Genomic DNA, 17518 nt, shown 5'->3' with positions numbered 1-17518 from the left:
TCTGTAAATGGAAGGAGCTGAACTAGATAACTTTTAAATTTCCTCTAGCTCTAAATCTATAGTCCTACAATTTATAACTAATCAATTCTTTTAATAATAAGAATAGAGTGTTAATTGATCATCTATTTTTTTCCCATTTGGCTATTCTCACTAGATGCATAAAAAAATCGAAGTGCAGAGAAGGCATGATAGTTTATCCACCATTCTGATGTGCTAACAGTTTCTAGTGAAAAACCAGTATCCATCCGTTAAACACTCAGTGTTTGGGATTTTATATATTCAGGGCTGTGACCTCCATTCATGTTATCCTTCGTTCAGTGGTTTAGCTCTAACCTCAAAAGTGAAAGTAAAATATTTTTTCTGTCTCTAGGTGAGCTGCCAACTTGGCTTCATGGGACTCTGCTACGAAATGGCCCTGGAATGCACACCATTGGGGAGACTGCATATAATCATTGGTTTGATGGTTTGGCCTTATTGCATAGCTTCACCATTGGAAATGGTAAGAGCAGCAAATAATAGAAGGTAGATATGGCTATAGACTTGAGGGTTCCTCTGTCGCTAATTCACTTTAATAATTATTTATTCATTCCCTATTATATACAAGTCACTGTGCTAGGTGCCTAGGATGCAAAGATGAAAAACAGCACAGTTCTTCACTTCCAGGAATTTACCATTTAATTGGAGTGGTGGCAGAGAAGGGAAGGATATAACATATATGTAGATTAGAAAAATACAAAGGAGCCAGTGATGGGGACAAAGGAAAGAGTCAGAAAAAGTTATCTAGAAAAATTTGAGGAGGGAGAGAATATGATTTCACCTGAGGCTATGGGGAATGCTTCCCAGAGAAAGTAGAACCTGAGCTTGGTCTTGAAGGAAAAGAAGAATTTCAACAAATACAAGTGAGGAGGGGAATGCATTTCAGGAATGAGACACAAATCATCCAGATCCAGAGAAGGGCATGGAATGCTGAGTTCAAGAAATAGCCAGGAAGTCAGTTTGACCAGAATGTAGAGAGAAAAGGAATAATGTGAAATAAGGTTAGAAAGGTAGACGAGAGCCTGGAATATCAGGCTAAGGAGTTTGTATTTTATTCTAGAGACAATAAGTATTTACTAATGGTTTTTGAACAAAAGAGTGATGGTCTTGGACAGGGGAAGCTTAGAATCACAAATCTGGAAAACTCTTACTAATTCATAGGCTTATAGAGGTAGAAGTGGGTTCAGAGGGCACTGACTAGAGTCCAATCCTCTGTGTAAAGAATTAATCATATCCACAAGAACCTGGAGAGATGTCCATCCAGCCACTGCTGGAACATATTATTCACTCTGGACAATTTTAGGTAGCTTCTTTCTTACCATTCCTGCTTTGATCTCAATCTAGTCTTCTCCCTGAGTCTTCTTTAGGATAAACATTCCTAGGTTCTTAAACTGATCCTATCATGACATGGTTTTCAATCTTCCTTCATCCTAGTTCCATCCTGATCCACTCAATATATATTTCTCCCTCTGTTAAGTAGAAGCTGTTGTTAGTTAATTCTATGTCCATTAAATAGGTGCTCCCCCAAAAGTAATTTGAGCTTAATAAAAACTAATGTCCAAAGAATGACCTCTGATCCAATCTAGCAATATTTAATAAGTATCTGCTACATATAAGGACTTAGACATTGGGATTACAAAGACAAGAAGAAATAAAAGTAGTCTCAAAGAGTTTCCTTTACATTAGATTTTAAATTCTGAAGGGAACAAGGTCATTAGGGGAAATTATCATCAATCAATATAAAAGAAAAACTAATTTCTTGTTCCTGGTCCTTAGCTTTTTCAAAGATGCCTCTCTCTCTCTCTCTCTCTCTCTCTCTCTCTCTCTCTCTCTCTCTCTCTCTCTCTCTCTCTCTCTCTCTCTCTCGTAGTCATAAACTAAGTTTAAAAATTAAACCCCTTTCCCCCACTCAAAAAAAATACTTCCTTGCTTAGGTGGAAGGATTATTTTCACTAATCCAAAATTTGGCCAGAGACTATAAAAGTAAAAGCCATAACTTATTTGTTTATTCCCCACCCTTCAAAAGGTACATATTTAATTATGCTGAATAATGAGCAAGAGCAGGGAATTTGGGTGTCTCATCTTTTTAATCTCATTCCATAATGTCAAAATAGACTGTATTTTGTGAGGAATTCCAGAGACATGTTTCCTCTGAGCCCTCAAGTTCATTGCACTCACAGTGTAGTCATTTATAAGAAGTGGTTGGCATGTTTTCAACCCAACTGGATTGTATGTTTACATCTTGGGACAAACTGAATTCAATTTTTGGGAAAAGACCAGATCAGAGACCAAGGAATCTAATGAATGTATTATTGGTGGAAACTCTCAGTGTATATAGATGTTTCATTTTCTTTTTCATCTCTTAAAGACTGTTTTATTTGTCAGGATCATCATTTTATGGAGCACAAGCCATAAAGGTGAAATTACTTAATCCTATTATATACCAAATTAGGCCCTTAACATAACTTTCATCAGCAAAATCAAAGCACAAAGATATTACTCAGCAAAAGCTTCAAAGTAGATTTTATTTATACGTTTGTTCACATGGCTATGAAATTGTTGACAGTCCCTTGGAAGGAACTGTGATGCCATCAAGAGAATATAGGGTGTGGAGTCAGTTGACCTGGTCCTAGAATTCCTGTTTTCTACCATTGTGGCTTTGGGCAAGTTAAGTACCCTCTCCAGCTCCTGTTTCTTCATCTGTTAAATGAAGGCATTAAACCAGATGGCCTCTTAAGGACTGGTCCAGCTCTGAGTCTTTTATCCTATGATCCTTTTTAGTTCCCACATTTCTTTTTTTTCTATGATATTTTTATTGATATAATTTGTTTTTACATTATGTAGATATTTCTTCTTACCCTCCTCTCTGCCTCCTCCCAGAGTTGTCTCTTATATTAATTAATGTTTTTAAAAATCAAACTAAAAAATTAAAAAAATGTAAACTAAACCAATGAACACATGGAGGAAAACTTTCTGTTTACATATAATGTTTCAGACCCATGAATATCCACCTCTGTCAAAGAGAAAGGGGGAGGTATCCTTTCATATCTCTTCTCTGGAGTCAAGCTTACTTTTTTACATTTTCAAAAAATTGTTTCAATTATTTCATCTTTGATTTTCTTTCCTTTTACATTATTTCAGTCACTGTGTGCATTGCCCTGGCTCTGTTTACTTCACTATGCTTCTGTTCACGAGAGCCTTTCCAAGCTGCTCTGTAGGTCATGCTCATCAATTTTTGAGGCATATAATATTCCATTACCACAAGTTTAGCCATTCCCCAACTGATGGGCATCGACTTTGTTTCCAGTTACTTGCTACCACAAAAGTGGTGACTATTTTGGCATATGTAGAGCCTTTCTTTTTGTCAATGATCTCCTCTCTGAGTGGTATATGCCTTGCAGTGGTGGTTTATATTTTTTAAATTTTTTTAAAATTAAAATTTTATTTTTAAAAATATTTTTCCATGTTTACATGATTCATTTTCTTTCCCTCCACTCTTTTCTCTCCCATCCCAGAGCTGACAAGCAATTCCACTGGGCTGTACAAATGTTGTCACTTGATGCCTATTTCCATATTCATTTTTACCACAGAACTGAAGGTGATTTTTATTTCTAAAAGCTTGTGGACATTCATGGGAAAGTAGGATTATTATTTTTTAAAACCATTACCTTCTGTTTTGGAATCAGTCCTAGCAGAAGAAAGGCAAGGGGATCAGGCAATTGGGGTTAAGTGACTTGCCCAGAGCCACACAGCTGGGAAGGAAGTATCTGAGGTCAGATTTGAACCTCAGTCCTCCTGACTCCAGCCTTGATGCTTTATCAACTGAGCCACCTAAGTGCCTCTAGGATTTTGAAGGAATTGCACATACAAGTGGTTTGTAGATTTCTTTGTTGAATTAACCAAGTAGCTAATGTCTTTGATAGGAACACTTTGGGATTTCTGTCTGGGAATATGATATGAGTACTTGTTCAGGGAGATAGGAGCAAATGAAAGAAAATCTTATAGGAACAGAGACTGACTTCCCTGAATTTCGGATACAAAAGACCATAGATTTATTGCTGCAAGAGAAATTCAAGGTTATTCTGCCCAAATTCTTCATTTTATGGGTAAATAAAAGACAGCCCTAAGAACATATTTGGGGCGTCCAAAAGCCTTCATGCTGACTTAAGCATTAATAGCTTAAAAAGAGAATAAAGATTTTTGGGTCATCTTGTAGGGTAGTAAGTAGCAGAACTAGATTCTGAATTTGGGCCCTTTGATTCAGCATCTAACATTCTTGATACTGTTCTGTAGTTTTTGAAAGGAAAAGGAAAGGGGGAAGAGTATAAGTATTTGTATAGCCCCTATTATGTGCCAGGTACTGTACTAAGTAAGCCCTTTCAGATATTATCTCATTTGATCCTCAGAACAACCCTGGTAGGTAGATGCTCTTATAACCCTCATTTTATAGTTGAGGAAATGGGAGTAAACAGAGTTTAGGTGACTTGCTCTGGATCACAGTTAGTAAGTGTCTAAGACTGGATTTGAACTAAGGTCTTCCTATTAGACCCCATGCTCTATCCACTATGCTATCTACTACTTTTTTTTTTTTTTTAATTTTAAACCCTTAACTTCTGCGTATTGACTTATAGATGGAAGAGTGGTAAGGGTAGGCAATGGGGGTCAAGTGACTTGCCCAGGGTCACACAGCTGGGAAGTGTCTGAGGCCAGATTTGAACCTAGGACCTCCCGTCTCTAGGCCTGGCTCTCAATCCACTGAGCTACCCAGCTGCCCCCCTACTACTTTTTTTTTTTAATGACCAATTTAGCCCATTATATATGTTTATCAAGAGATAGGGTATACTCACTTTCGAATGCAGAGTAATCCCAAAACTAGTCCATTCCTTTACAGTTATGACTTTTATAAGAAATCTGATTGAGACTTCAAAACCTGATCCCTTTCCAAAGCAAGATGAAAGAATGAATAAGACACTTATTCATCTCCAACTCTGTGCGAACCATTGTGATAAGCACTGGCTACACAAACAGAAAAGTGAGACACCTCCTGCTCTTCAGGCGCTCCCATTCTTATGGGGGAGATGACACTTGGAGAAAGTTTCAACTACAAGTCAGAAGGAAAGGTCCCAGGATCCTCAGGCTGCAGTGGCAAATGAGATGGCAATGCCCTTCTGTGAGGTCAATTCCAAACGATGAAATGGCATCACTTTCTGATGCTGAACCATTGAACTCTGCCAAGATTTTGGTGGCAAGAACTTGCTATTCTGGGCCTCTGGCATTTTGAAGCACCAGTGATCATGCTGCATCTCTACAGGGTATCTCTACAAAGATTGCTTCCCAAGATAAGAGCTGAGGGTAGGAAGCTGTAAGCATTGCTATTCCCAAGGCTCTTGGGCTCAGGGGTCTGGGTTATCTTCATTGGGATCTTTGGGGAAATGGTCACCAAGGAGGTGGTGGTGACTTGACTCATCTGGCACATGCTGCTTCCTATCTCTTCCTCCAAGAGCCCTATCATTTCCCAGGGATATTTAATTTAAGAACCTAAATGCCAGTTTTTACAAATCTATATATCTCATGAATTCCTCAGTTTAATTCAATTCAGCAAACACCTGTTAAACATCCCTCTTCTCAGTTATGAGGAAGGAACGACATTCAGATAAGACAGCCTCCACCCTCACTGAGCTCATTAATATTTTACCTAAACAAGTTAATGTTTCTATTTTATGAGGTAAGCTTCCAAATTGGCATTATCTTACTATTATCTAAATAATTAAATCATCCTTCTAATTAGCCAAGGTGAGAGACATAGCTGATTGATAGTTCGCATGTGTTGGATACTAAGGTTCATAGTTACAATCTCTACCCTTGGTATGGGCAAAGGTCGTACTGAATCTTTGTTTAGGAGCATCATCATTATGAGTCTAGAAGACAGAATGAGTATTGTTCCATGGTCTGAATCAGTTTCAGAAAGCTATTTTTCACAGTAATTTGAGGCCCTTCTTGAATATCTGGGCAGAAAAGGAATTTAGGGAATTTTTAAGGGAATAAAAACATTAAGAAAATGAAAACCTGCTTACTGAGGAAAAGGTCACACAATCATAGGATCAGGAAGAGTATACTTTAATGGAAGGAGTGCTGGATTTGGAGTCAGAGGTCCTATATTCAAATTCTGTTCTGCCACTTAATATCTCCATGATCTTGAGCAACTAATCAAGAAACATTTGTTAGATACGTACTATATACTAGCCACTATGGTCTGAACAGGGCAGATGGTAGCAATGCTATCTTATTCCTTGGTAAATGTTAAAGGGAAAAATGTTCTTGTTATTTGGATTTTATCTTCTGGTTGTTTTCTAGTATCCAGTGGTATCATATGTTACATTTTTTCAATGTCACTTTGTCAGAGTCTGTGCTTCATACAATTCAATTATTCAGAGGACTTGGGTTCCAATTCCAGCTCTGTTTGCAAATCACTTCTCTTTGGCCCTAGATTCTTTATTTGATAATTGAGACAACTGAATTAGATTATCCTTGTAGTGCCCTCCAGATATAACACTATGTTTATAGGAATATCTGATCTAGATCTGGAAGGGACTTTGGATATAGTCTAATCCAATTTCTCTATTAAGGAAACAGAGTTTCCACAAGCTTAAATGACTTCCCATAAGTTACACAAATATGTATTTCTACTGTATGGACAGTATAGATTTTTACTTTTCAAGTTCAGTAATCTTTCTACAATACCTAATGCCTCTGAGAGATGTTTAACCTTCAACAGAGAATACTTAGGTGAAGGGATAGAAGAGCTGTCCTTAAATATTTTTGAAAGACCGTACCATGGAAGAGAGATCAAGTTTATTGTATTTGGTCCTAGAGGCAGAGCTGGGAGCAATGGGAAGAAATTGCAGAAAACTAGATTTAGATGTCTTGTATGGAAAAAAAAAATCTCTGAACAATTAGGTCTATTCCGAAGTGCCCCAGAGATGGTGAGTTTCCCATCACAGCTGGTCTCTAAGTACAGGTTCAATTATTTCTTGATAGGGATTTTGTGGAAGGGATTCCTGTTCAGGTATAGGTTAGATCAGATGGTTTTTCAACTATCTTCTATCTCTTAGATCCTCAGAGCAAACACTGGCATACATAAGACCACTCTGAGTACCTTTATTTGACTGTAATATTCATGGACCTCTCCATAGAAAGTCAGAGGAATGCCAGGGCTGGGAGGGGCCTCAGAGGGCTCATTCCAACCTTCCTTCCTTCCTTCCTTCCTTCCTTCCTTCCTTCCTTCCTTCCTTCCTTCTTCCCTCCTTCCTTCTTTCAAAATTTATTTGATTAATTTAAAATATTTTTCCATGGTTACAAGATTCATGTTCTTTCCCTCTCCTCCCTGCCACCTCCCGTAGCCAACATGCAATTCCACTGTGCCCCTTCCTTTCTACCTCATATGTATCAAAGGCTGAAGTAGGAGGTGTGCATCCTAGAAGTTCTGAAACTCAAGAATAAGGCTATATTGGCCCTATGAGGGGATAATACTGAACTTGGTTGATGTCCTAGAATGATATTGGTGATTATACCCCACCATTCTATACTGCACTGGGATATTATGATGATAATAATAACTGCAATGCTACCCTAAAAGGAAAAAAAATATAAAAAGCCTCAATTATAATGATCTTCAACATCAAAGGGCATTCAAGAAACTATTTTTCATAAGCTCCTAAGCATTTATGAGCACTTGGAATAAAATTCTGGACCCCGAATCAGTAAAATGTAAACTCCTTGAGTTTACATTGTTTCTTGTTATGTATTTGTAACTTTTGAGTGTAGCACGATGCCCTGCACACAGTGGACATTACTAAATGCTTTGGGGATAGAGTTAAATTGCACCAAGCACACTAGGTAGATGTGGTCTGCCTTCTCATGTTATATCTAAGAATGATAATGTTTATTAGCACAGAGGCATCACACAGAGAAATACTACTTGGAATCCAAATGTAACTTAGGCATGGGACATTCCTTTCCCTCCACGCCATGGCCTAAGACATGTCCATGAACTCTCTCTGGACTGGCTTTCTCACCTCAATCTGCTAGCAGCTCTGAGTTTGTACAAAAGGTCCATTGCCACAAAGCTACAGCTCAGACTCTTTCAGGATGCTAAGGATAATCTGTTGTGGGAGGAATATACTCTTACATCTCAGCTCTTGAGCCCCCAGTGGTGCTCTTTCTAGCTACACAAAATCATTTACAATGATGACACTATCAACTTTTGAAACAGGACTTTAAAAAATTCTTTTTATTTTTTTAATTATTTTTTTCATTTTTTATTGTCATGAAAAACACAATTCCATATTGGTCATTGTTGTAAGAGCAAAGTCATACATAACCAAAACCCCAAAATAAAACCAAAGATATGTGAAAGAAGACTCCAACAGTTCTTTCTCTGGAGATGAATTGCATTCCCCGTCATAAGTCTTTCAGGATAGTCCAGATCATTGAATTGCTGAGTAGCCATGTTTTCACGGATAATCATCACCCAATATTGCTGTTACTGTGTACAATGTTCTTCCAGTTCTGCTTATTTTGCTCTGCATCAGTTCCTGCATATCTTTCCAGCTCTTTCTGTAAGCATCTTGTTTATCATTTCTTATAGCACAATAGTATTCTATTACCAACATACCACACTTTGTTCAGCCATTTCCCAATTGATGAATATCCCCTTAATTTCCAGTTCTTTGCCACCCCAAAAAGAGCAGCTATAAATATTTTTGTACAAGTAGTAGGTCCTGTCCCTTTTTTTATTATCTCTTTGGAATACAGACCCAGTAGTGGTATTATAGGATGGAAGGGTATACACAGTTTTATAGCCAGCTCTTCATACAACTAGATGCTGCATTATATACCTTTAGCTTCCTCTAACAGAAAAGATTGAATTTTATCTTTCTCTTGTCTGTTCCCCCTCAAACCAGAGGAAGACAACAATCACCAGGCCCTTCTGAGAGGAATTAGCTCTTTCAGGTTATGGAAGATGCTGAAGATAAGTGAAAGATAGATAGATAGATAGATAGATAGATAGATAGATAGATAGATAGANTGAAGATAAGAGATAGATAGATAGATAGATAGATAGATAGATAGATAGATAGATAGATAGATAGATCAATTACTGAGAGCCAGGAACCGCTCTAAGTGCTCAGGATATAAATAAAAGTAAGACAGTCCCTGCTCTCCAAGAGTTTACTTTCTAATGAGAGGAGATACACATGATGAGGAAAAGGCAGATGGTCAAGCAAAGTAGCTTAGCTAGACATATCTGAGAAGTGCTGGTGGAGTCTTGAAACTAAGGATTATAAGGCTGGCCTATCAAAACCCAGAATGGCTCCAGGGGAAAGAGTCCTATTCACAAGTGAGGAAAAAGTGGAGGTCAGACAGTGTGCCTGGGAAATAAAGGGGATTAGGGAAAATTAAGCTCTCTTCCAATGAATCCTAATCTTTTCTTCAGTAAATTAGTGATTCCTAGTCTAGTAGCTACAACCATCCTATCACCTGAATATTTCTACTGCAACAGGTATGCTTAACCTTCTTTGTGTCATGAACCCCTCTGGCAATGTGGTATCACCCATGGACCTCTTTTTTTAAAGTCACAAAGTTAAATATACAACATTACAAAGGAAACCAATTACATTGAAACAAAGATTATATATATATATCCCATCCAAGTTCACATACTCTCCAGAAACTACCCATAGTACATTTATAGATCTATGACCTCAGTTTAAGAACTCTTGGGCTATTTTTCTCACCCAGCTTCCCCCAACCCCTTTGTTCTTCACTGCTCTTTAATCTCTTAAATCAGAGACTTATCTTTCCATTATGATGGCAAAACTTATAAAATCTAGTTTTCTGTTAGTTATAAAACCAATAGTGCTTATTTAGTCATTCCATCATCTCAAAATAGCTATTTGATTTAGCAAGCTGTGAGTTTTAACCTCTCAAGCTCTAAAATTGTTTTACATGTAAATGAATTAAGAGACTGCCATATCCTACAGGCCAAGTCATTTCTCTCTTCTCATACAAGTCCCCTTCGATTATCTTTCCTGTCCTCCTGTGTCTGACCTCTCATTTTAACAGAGAAACCATTTCTTCAAATGTAGATGTTAACTATTTTTTCATATATGAAAATTTTTTTCTGTCCCTTTCTGCAACCAGAACATACTAAAGGAGTAGTATTTTATATCTTTCACATGTTGGCTTAATTTCATTTTCTTTTATGCATTTCATTTTGTTACCCTTTCAGCAACCAAACAGCTGATATAGAAAAGTATATATACATTGAATTAAATATTTATAAAAGGTGCAAATCCATGCATTCATGGGATAGGTGAAGGTGCCAGTGGAATTTTGTAGTCAGAGTGGATTGGCAAACATCATAGAACTGGAAGAACTTCCTGGAAGAAGAGGGATTTCAGGTGGAGCTACTGGAACTACAGGACACATGGTAGTTCATAATGACCTAGTAAACAGTGAGATCGATCCTTATCTATTTATATCTGTTTTCAGTTCAACTGAACAAACATTTATTAAAGGCTTTTATGTGAAAGGCCCTGTGTTTAGCACTGGGGACACAAAGGCAAAGAGTAACACATTTATATTTTGCTAATGACATACAGCAGATATTTGGAAAAGTATAATCCAAGCCAGGTAGTGGTGGAGAAAGGGAGAGCCATGACAAAATGTTCCAGGAAAATTTGATATGGGAGAGAACTTTTGGATAAGGAAATCAGGGAAAGTTATACAGAAGGGTGTAGCACCTTTGTAGATTTGAACCTTAAAAGATGATTAAAGAATTTGAAGTTGGAGATGAGGAGGGAGTATATTTCATGCATGAGGGATAATAAGCTTGCTGAGGGCATAAACCTGGCCTTATCTTTCTGTGACAGAGAGAGGAGATAAAAGATGATGGTGTAAGGGAATGGCAAGGCCAAGTGAAGGATTTTGCTGTTGTTGGGTTTTTCTTTAAGGAAAGAAGATATCTGAGTGTGTTTATAGGTATAGGCGAAGTAGCCCATGGGAAGGAGAGGTGGAAGACAAGAGAAAGAGAGAGAATGGTATTTCTACACTTTGTAAGTGCAAGAAATGTTTGTTGAATTGAATTGGATAGAAGCCAAAAGTAAAGCATGAGAAGGTGCAACCCAGATCTAAAAGTTCTTATTTAAAATTATACAAAGGGGTGGGCTGGAGGCAGCTCTTACTGGTTCTGGAGAGCTACATGTTTAAATTTTCAGCATAAGCATTTCCACCTCGGAAATCAGCAAATTTTGTTAATTGTCTAGACTCTAGAGTTAAGAAAGTAATAGAGAAAATGCTAATAATGCATATTAAACTTGAGTGTGTTCTGTTCACACTCTCACCCTGAGAGCCAGGTGTTAAACACATACCAGCATACATGAATTAAAACATCAACAATCATTCATTCTTTCAAGGCTAAACTCAAGTATAAGCCTATCTTGGCCCCTGTGTTACTAGTGTCTAGCCCTCTTAAGCTACTTTGCCTTACTGTGTATATGTTTGTTTTTAGGAGGTAGAATGGCTTGTGGTTGGGTAGTCAGAAAGACCTGAATACATATTTGGCTTTTGACACATGCTGGCTACATGTGCAAGTCACCTTGGTGTCCCAGGCAATTCTGCTATTATGTATTCATAGATAAATAGCAATTAGCAGGAATTTGCTTCCTGGGAGTTCCCATGCTGATGAAATCACAGGTAACAGTCCATGAAAATATTTTTTATTTATTTCTTTGTGTTCTTTTTGGCCCCCTTCTACTCCAGCCACCCAAAAGATTGTAAGTTCCTTGGGGAAAGAGACTCTCTCCTGAATTGTGGTTCATAATAGGCACCTAGTAAACGTTATTGAATAAATGAGTCTTACTTAGGAATCCAATAACAAATTAACCACGAAGCCTTAAATCAGTAAGAAACAATTTCTATATTAAAATATTGCCAAATTGGTCATATTCTAACATGTTGTCAAACTCTGTCTAACAGGAATTACAAAAAACATTCAAAATTACTTCAAAATAATGTCTTCACCAAACCTTTTCCAGGAGATTTGATTTTTACTCTCTAAGAAGGAAAGAACAATCCTTGGGGTGTAAGGCTAGCCTGAGACCTCTGAATGGGGCTGAGAGAGAAGTCAGGATCAGAGTTAGTTGGGGACTAGGAACAGATTTGAGGCTGGGTCTGGGTCTAGGTCAGAGGCTGCACCACATAGATCCCTCTCTCACTGGTTTCCTTGTGGAAACCAACCACAAGGAAGGTGTTGGCAACTGCTGGCCCTGATTGAACTGATCTTCCTTAAAGACCAACCAATTAATTATCATACACTCTTTGGGGACTCTATCTTTCAAACCATAAGGCAGGTTCTCACCTAGGCCTAGCCCAGTCATTCAGCAAGAACTTCATACAGGAAGTGGATGAATTTGAATTGGACTAAGTAAGAAGTCAACAGGTTGGGGTAGGAATTCCAGGCTTAAGAAGCTATGGGGGAGCAAAGGCAGGAGATGTGTTCTGGGGGCAAAGAATAGATTAGTTTGGCTGGAGTGTGAGGAAGGAACTGGTTAGACATAAAACTACAAGACCAGTATTGAATTAAGTCCAATTTAATATTTATTATGTGCTTATTACAAGCAAGGCACGCTTCTTAGAGGCAGTAGGTTGGCATGTTGGATAGAAAGTCAGACCTGGAGTCAGGAAGGCATTTATTCAAATCAGGCATTTACTGTGATGTGACCCTAGACAAGTCATTTAACCTCTGTCTGCCTCAGTTTCCTCACCTGTAAAATGGGGATAATAATAGCACCTAATTATTGCAAGTGTCAAATGAGATAATATTTGTAAGGCACTTAGTCCAGTGCCTGGCACATAGGAGGCACTATTTAAATGTTAGCTATTATTATTCTAGGCTTTGAGGACACAAAGACGAACATTATTTGGTTCAGTGGGCTAACACATGAATAAAAGGAAATAACTAAAACAAATTTTGAAGCACTGCCAACGATCTGGGTCTGAGAAGATTCTGTTGCTTTTATTCCAGGTGAAGTTCATTACCGAAGTAAATACCTCCGAAGTGACACCTACAATTCCAATATTGAAGCCAACAGGATTGTGGTGTCAGAGTTTGGAACTATGGCTTATCCAGATCCCTGCAAAAATATATTTTCCAAGTAACTGCCTGTTTTTAATTATAATCTGTTTTCAGTAGCTCTTATTATTAGAACAACTTTTTTTTTGCTCCTATGCTTATTCTTTCCTATCTTGTTTTATAAGTATTCTGTCCTTCCTCAGTTTATACCAGTGATGGCAAACCTTTTAGAGATGGCATGCCATTCCCCACCCCACCACCCCACCCCAGACTGCATGACCCACCCCCCACCAAGTGCCAAACCCCCTCTCCCCTGACAAGGGAGGGGAAAAAAGGAGGGAGGAAGCGCTTCCATGGAGTCCTCCTGCCTTTCTAGTAACTAACTCTGGCGAGTGGCACGTGCCATAGATTCACCATCACAGGTTTATACCATTAGTTAAGACACTCTATCACAGTAGTATTTTAGATTTGTAGACCCCGAGCCCTTTAGGCATAGGATAAATTCTTATCTATCAGAGTTAGTTCTGCCAACAGTACTCCTGGGGAATAGCCAATTCAATTCCAGAAACATTTAGGTTAAAGTTAATATGAGCAATGTCTCAATTATGTTCATTAGTGAAAATCACTTGAGCAGCCAGGAAGCATAGATTCATAGAGTTTAGAGATATTATCTTGCTCTACCTCTTCATGAGGAAACTGAGACTTAACTAAAAGGCATTGACTTGCACATAATTCACCAGATGGGAAGTAACATAAAAATAACCTTGATCTTCTGACTCCAAATAAAATGATCTTTCCATGCTACTCATATTATATGTATGAAGAATTAGAGACCAAGTGAAGTAACTTCTAAATAGTCATATATGTAATAAGGAGCAGAGCTGGGGTGTGAACCCAGGTTTTCTGATGACAAAGCCAGTGTACTCAGACAATTACAGAGAACTACTCAGAGAGCAGCTCAGTGAAGAGGCGGGTGCCTACAATGGATCTTAAATAGTAGCAGGGCTATTGAGTAGGACAAACATTAGTGAGAAGGCAGAGAATTTCCTCCTTTACTGAGAAAAGAATTCATCCACAGGGAGTTCCCCCTTTTCTTCTATTTCAGAACCCTTCGTCATCCCCTATTCTCTACCTTCATCCAATCTCTGATAAAGAGATGGGCTTTCTTCTTGCCAAAACCAAGCACTCTTATATCAGTCTCCTCTAGGAGCTTCGGTCATTCCCTTTCTTTCTCTTGTCTTCCATCTCTCTTCCCCATGGGCTACTTCATCTATGCCTTTAAACACACTCAGATATCTTCTATCCTTTAAGAAAAGGAAAAAATCCTTCACTTGACCCTCCCATTCCTTTAAACCAGTGGTTCCCAAACTTTTTTGGCCTATTGCCCCCTTTCCAGAAAAAAAAATATTACTTAGCCCCCTGGAAATTAATTTTTAAAAAATTTTAATAGCAATTAATAGGAAAGATAAATGCACTTGTGGCCATCACTGCTCACCTGGATTGCTGCAGCACCCACCAGGGGGTGGTAGCGCCCACTTTGGGAATCACTGCTTTAAACCATCATCTTTTATCTCTTCTCTTTTTCTCAGTCCAGCTACTAGAAAGGTATATGTACTCATTGCCTCCATTTACTCATGCCTTACTTCTTAATCTACTGTAATCTGGCTTTCCATTCCATCATTCAATTGAAACTATGCTCTCCAAAATTACTAACAACTCCTAACTGTTAAATACATAGTTCCCCCCCCCTCTATTTTTACAATACTTGACCTCTCTGTAGCCTTTGATTCTACTGATCATTCCCTCCTCCAGGACACCTGCCTCTGTTGGCTTCTATATATCACTGCTCTCTTTTAGTGCTCTTCCTAGGTATATCCTCAGTTATTTTTAATGGATTATCTTTTTCCTCCTTCCCACTAAAGGTGGGCATCACCCAAGGTTATATTCTGTGCTCTCTTCTCTTCAGTCTCTGTCCTCTCTCCTTTGGTGATACCTGTCCCCATGGTTTATCATCTCTATGTAGGTGATTCCCAGTTTGATATATCTAGTCCTTATCTCTCTCCTGAATTCTAATCTCACATTACCAATGGACAATTATACACCTCCATCCTCATGTCTCATAGTCATCTTAGACTCAACATGTCCAAAATAGAATATATTATTTCCCCTCAGCTCATCCCTACTCCAAATTTCCTTATTTCTGTTAATGTGGTACCATCAATTTTCTAGCCATTCCACTTTAAAACTTTAGAGTCATCCTTGACTATTTCACTCTCCACATCTAATCCATTGTCATATGTTAGGAGGCAGCTAAGTGACATGATGGATAGAACGCTGGGCTTGAAGTAAGGAAAATCTGAGTTCAAATTCTAACTTAGACACTTAACTAGCTGTGTGACCTTGGGCAAATCATTTAAACTATCTGATTCAGTTTCTTCATCTGCAAAATGGGAGTAATAACACCTGTCATGCAGGGTTGTTATGAGGATACAATGAGAGAATATTTGTGAAGTGCTTTGCAAACCTTAAAGTGTTATATAAATATAAATGTTACATAAATAAATCGTCCACAATATCTCTTGAATTTGTCCTCTTCTCCCCATTTACACATCCCCCCTAATATAGGTGCTCATCACTTTGCACCTGTACCCTTGCAATAAATTCCCAAACCTCTCTCCTTCTAGTTTTTCCTGTCTTTAGTCTATACAGATGCCAATTTTATATTCCTAAAAACAAAGATATGACCATGTCAATTCCCTGCTCAACCGTGTTCAGTGACTATTTACTTAATATCTTGAGGATAAACTAGCTGCTTAACCTGTAATTTAGAGCCCTCCACAATATGGCCTCCACCAGCTTTCTAGTCCTGTTCAATATTATTAACCTACATGTCCTCTTCACTCTAATTAATGGCCAGCAAGCTGGTCCACTTCCTCCCACTGCCCCTTTACACATGCAATGCCTCAGGTCTGCATTTCCTCCTTACCTTCATTTTATGGAACCCCTAGTTTCCTTCAAAGAACAGTTTAGGGTCACCTCTTACCAAAGGTGCTTCCTGATCCTAATGTAATTAGTATTCTTTCTCTCATTAATTTACCTTGTATCTCCTCACAAGTGTGTAATTACATCTTCTCCTGCTCTCTCTCCACCTTCCCCCTCCCAATAGAATATATGCTCCTTGAAGGCCAGGTTAGTTTGATTTTTTTTCTTTGTTGCTGTTTTTGTTTGTGTCTAACACAGTTTCTGACACTGTAAGCACTTAATGAATGTTTGTTGGATTGAATGGAAGGACATAGAATTGTAGGTAGATTGTAGAGCTGGAAGGCGATCTTTGGCTAATCTAGGGCAACCCAGCCCAGAGGTAAAGAGATGCCCCAAAACATAGTCCTCTGATTTTTGAGTCATTACTCTTTCAAAAATATCAAACTACTTCCCAAGGTTTTGTGACCTTTTCTGTTAACTATCTCCACCACCAGAGGGATTCAGAGCCAAAACACACATAGGACTTGTCATATGTCATAAAGCTGGAGAAGACCTTAGAGTTCATCTAGTTGAATCCCCTCTTTTTACAAAGGAGGAAACTAAATCTCAAGAAGAGAAAGGTTTTGCCCTTCCACAGCTAGAATTCAAATCTAGTTCCATTGACAAATATTATAAAGGGAAAGAACCCTGGATTTGGAGCCAAAAGGTATGGGTTAAATCCTGACTTAACTGCTTGCTTCTCCGTGACCTTAATCATGTCATTTCTGTTGCAAAGGCTGCAGTTTCCTGACCAGTAAAATGATAAGCATGGGACCAGCTGGTCACCAAAGTTCCTTCCATCTCTAAATCTAAATCTTTAAATCTCATACACTCTCCATGGCACCACACTGTGTTTCCATGACCAGTGGAGAGTGGGATTCCATGACTTCTTAGTATCTTATGCTCCTTAATGCCTCTGTTCGAGGCACTGTGCTTTCTCACACCCACCCCTCAAACCAGACTGCTAGCTAAGAAAATGTCCCAGGAGACTACTCTTCCTAAGGACAGCAATTACAGTAGACTGAAATCTCTTTTCTATGCTACAGCAGATAAAGTATTTCTTCTTTCTCTCCTCAGAGCTTTTTCCTACTTGTCCCACACTATTCCGGACTTCACCGATAACTGCCTAATCAACATCATGAAATGTGGGGAGGACTTCTATGCTACTACAGAGACGAATTATATTAGGAAAATCAATCCAGAAACTCTGGAGACCCTGGAGAAGGTAGCTGTGAATTTCAAATCAGCAGCAATGCTTGCCTTTGCTCTCCAAGCTCTAATTCAATAAGAAACTTGTTATGGCTGAGTTTTGTTGGGCTTGAAAAG

The 17518-nt window shown here is 38.4% G+C and overlaps 1 protein-coding gene across 1 annotated transcript in view; it reads left to right on the top strand.

Annotated features, from left to right (window-relative positions):
- The window catches only part of BCO1 (beta-carotene oxygenase 1), a 64807-nt gene that overhangs the window by 25636 nt on the left and 21653 nt on the right, over window positions 1–17518 (top strand). Inside the window, exons 2-4 of the mRNA XM_044659583.1 lie at window positions 371–499; window positions 13124–13253; window positions 17270–17417. Coding sequence (XP_044515518.1) covers window positions 371–499; window positions 13124–13253; window positions 17270–17417 — 407 coding nt within the window. The remainder of the gene's footprint in view (window positions 1–370; window positions 500–13123; window positions 13254–17269; window positions 17418–17518) is intronic.

This window comes from Gracilinanus agilis, chromosome 2, assembly GCF_016433145.1.
Source record: "Gracilinanus agilis isolate LMUSP501 chromosome 2, AgileGrace, whole genome shotgun sequence".
Classification (NCBI taxonomy): Eukaryota; Metazoa; Chordata; class Mammalia; order Didelphimorphia; family Didelphidae; genus Gracilinanus; species Gracilinanus agilis.
The sequence above is the reverse complement of the archived record's forward strand: the minus strand, read 5'-3'. Positions and strand labels throughout refer to the sequence as shown.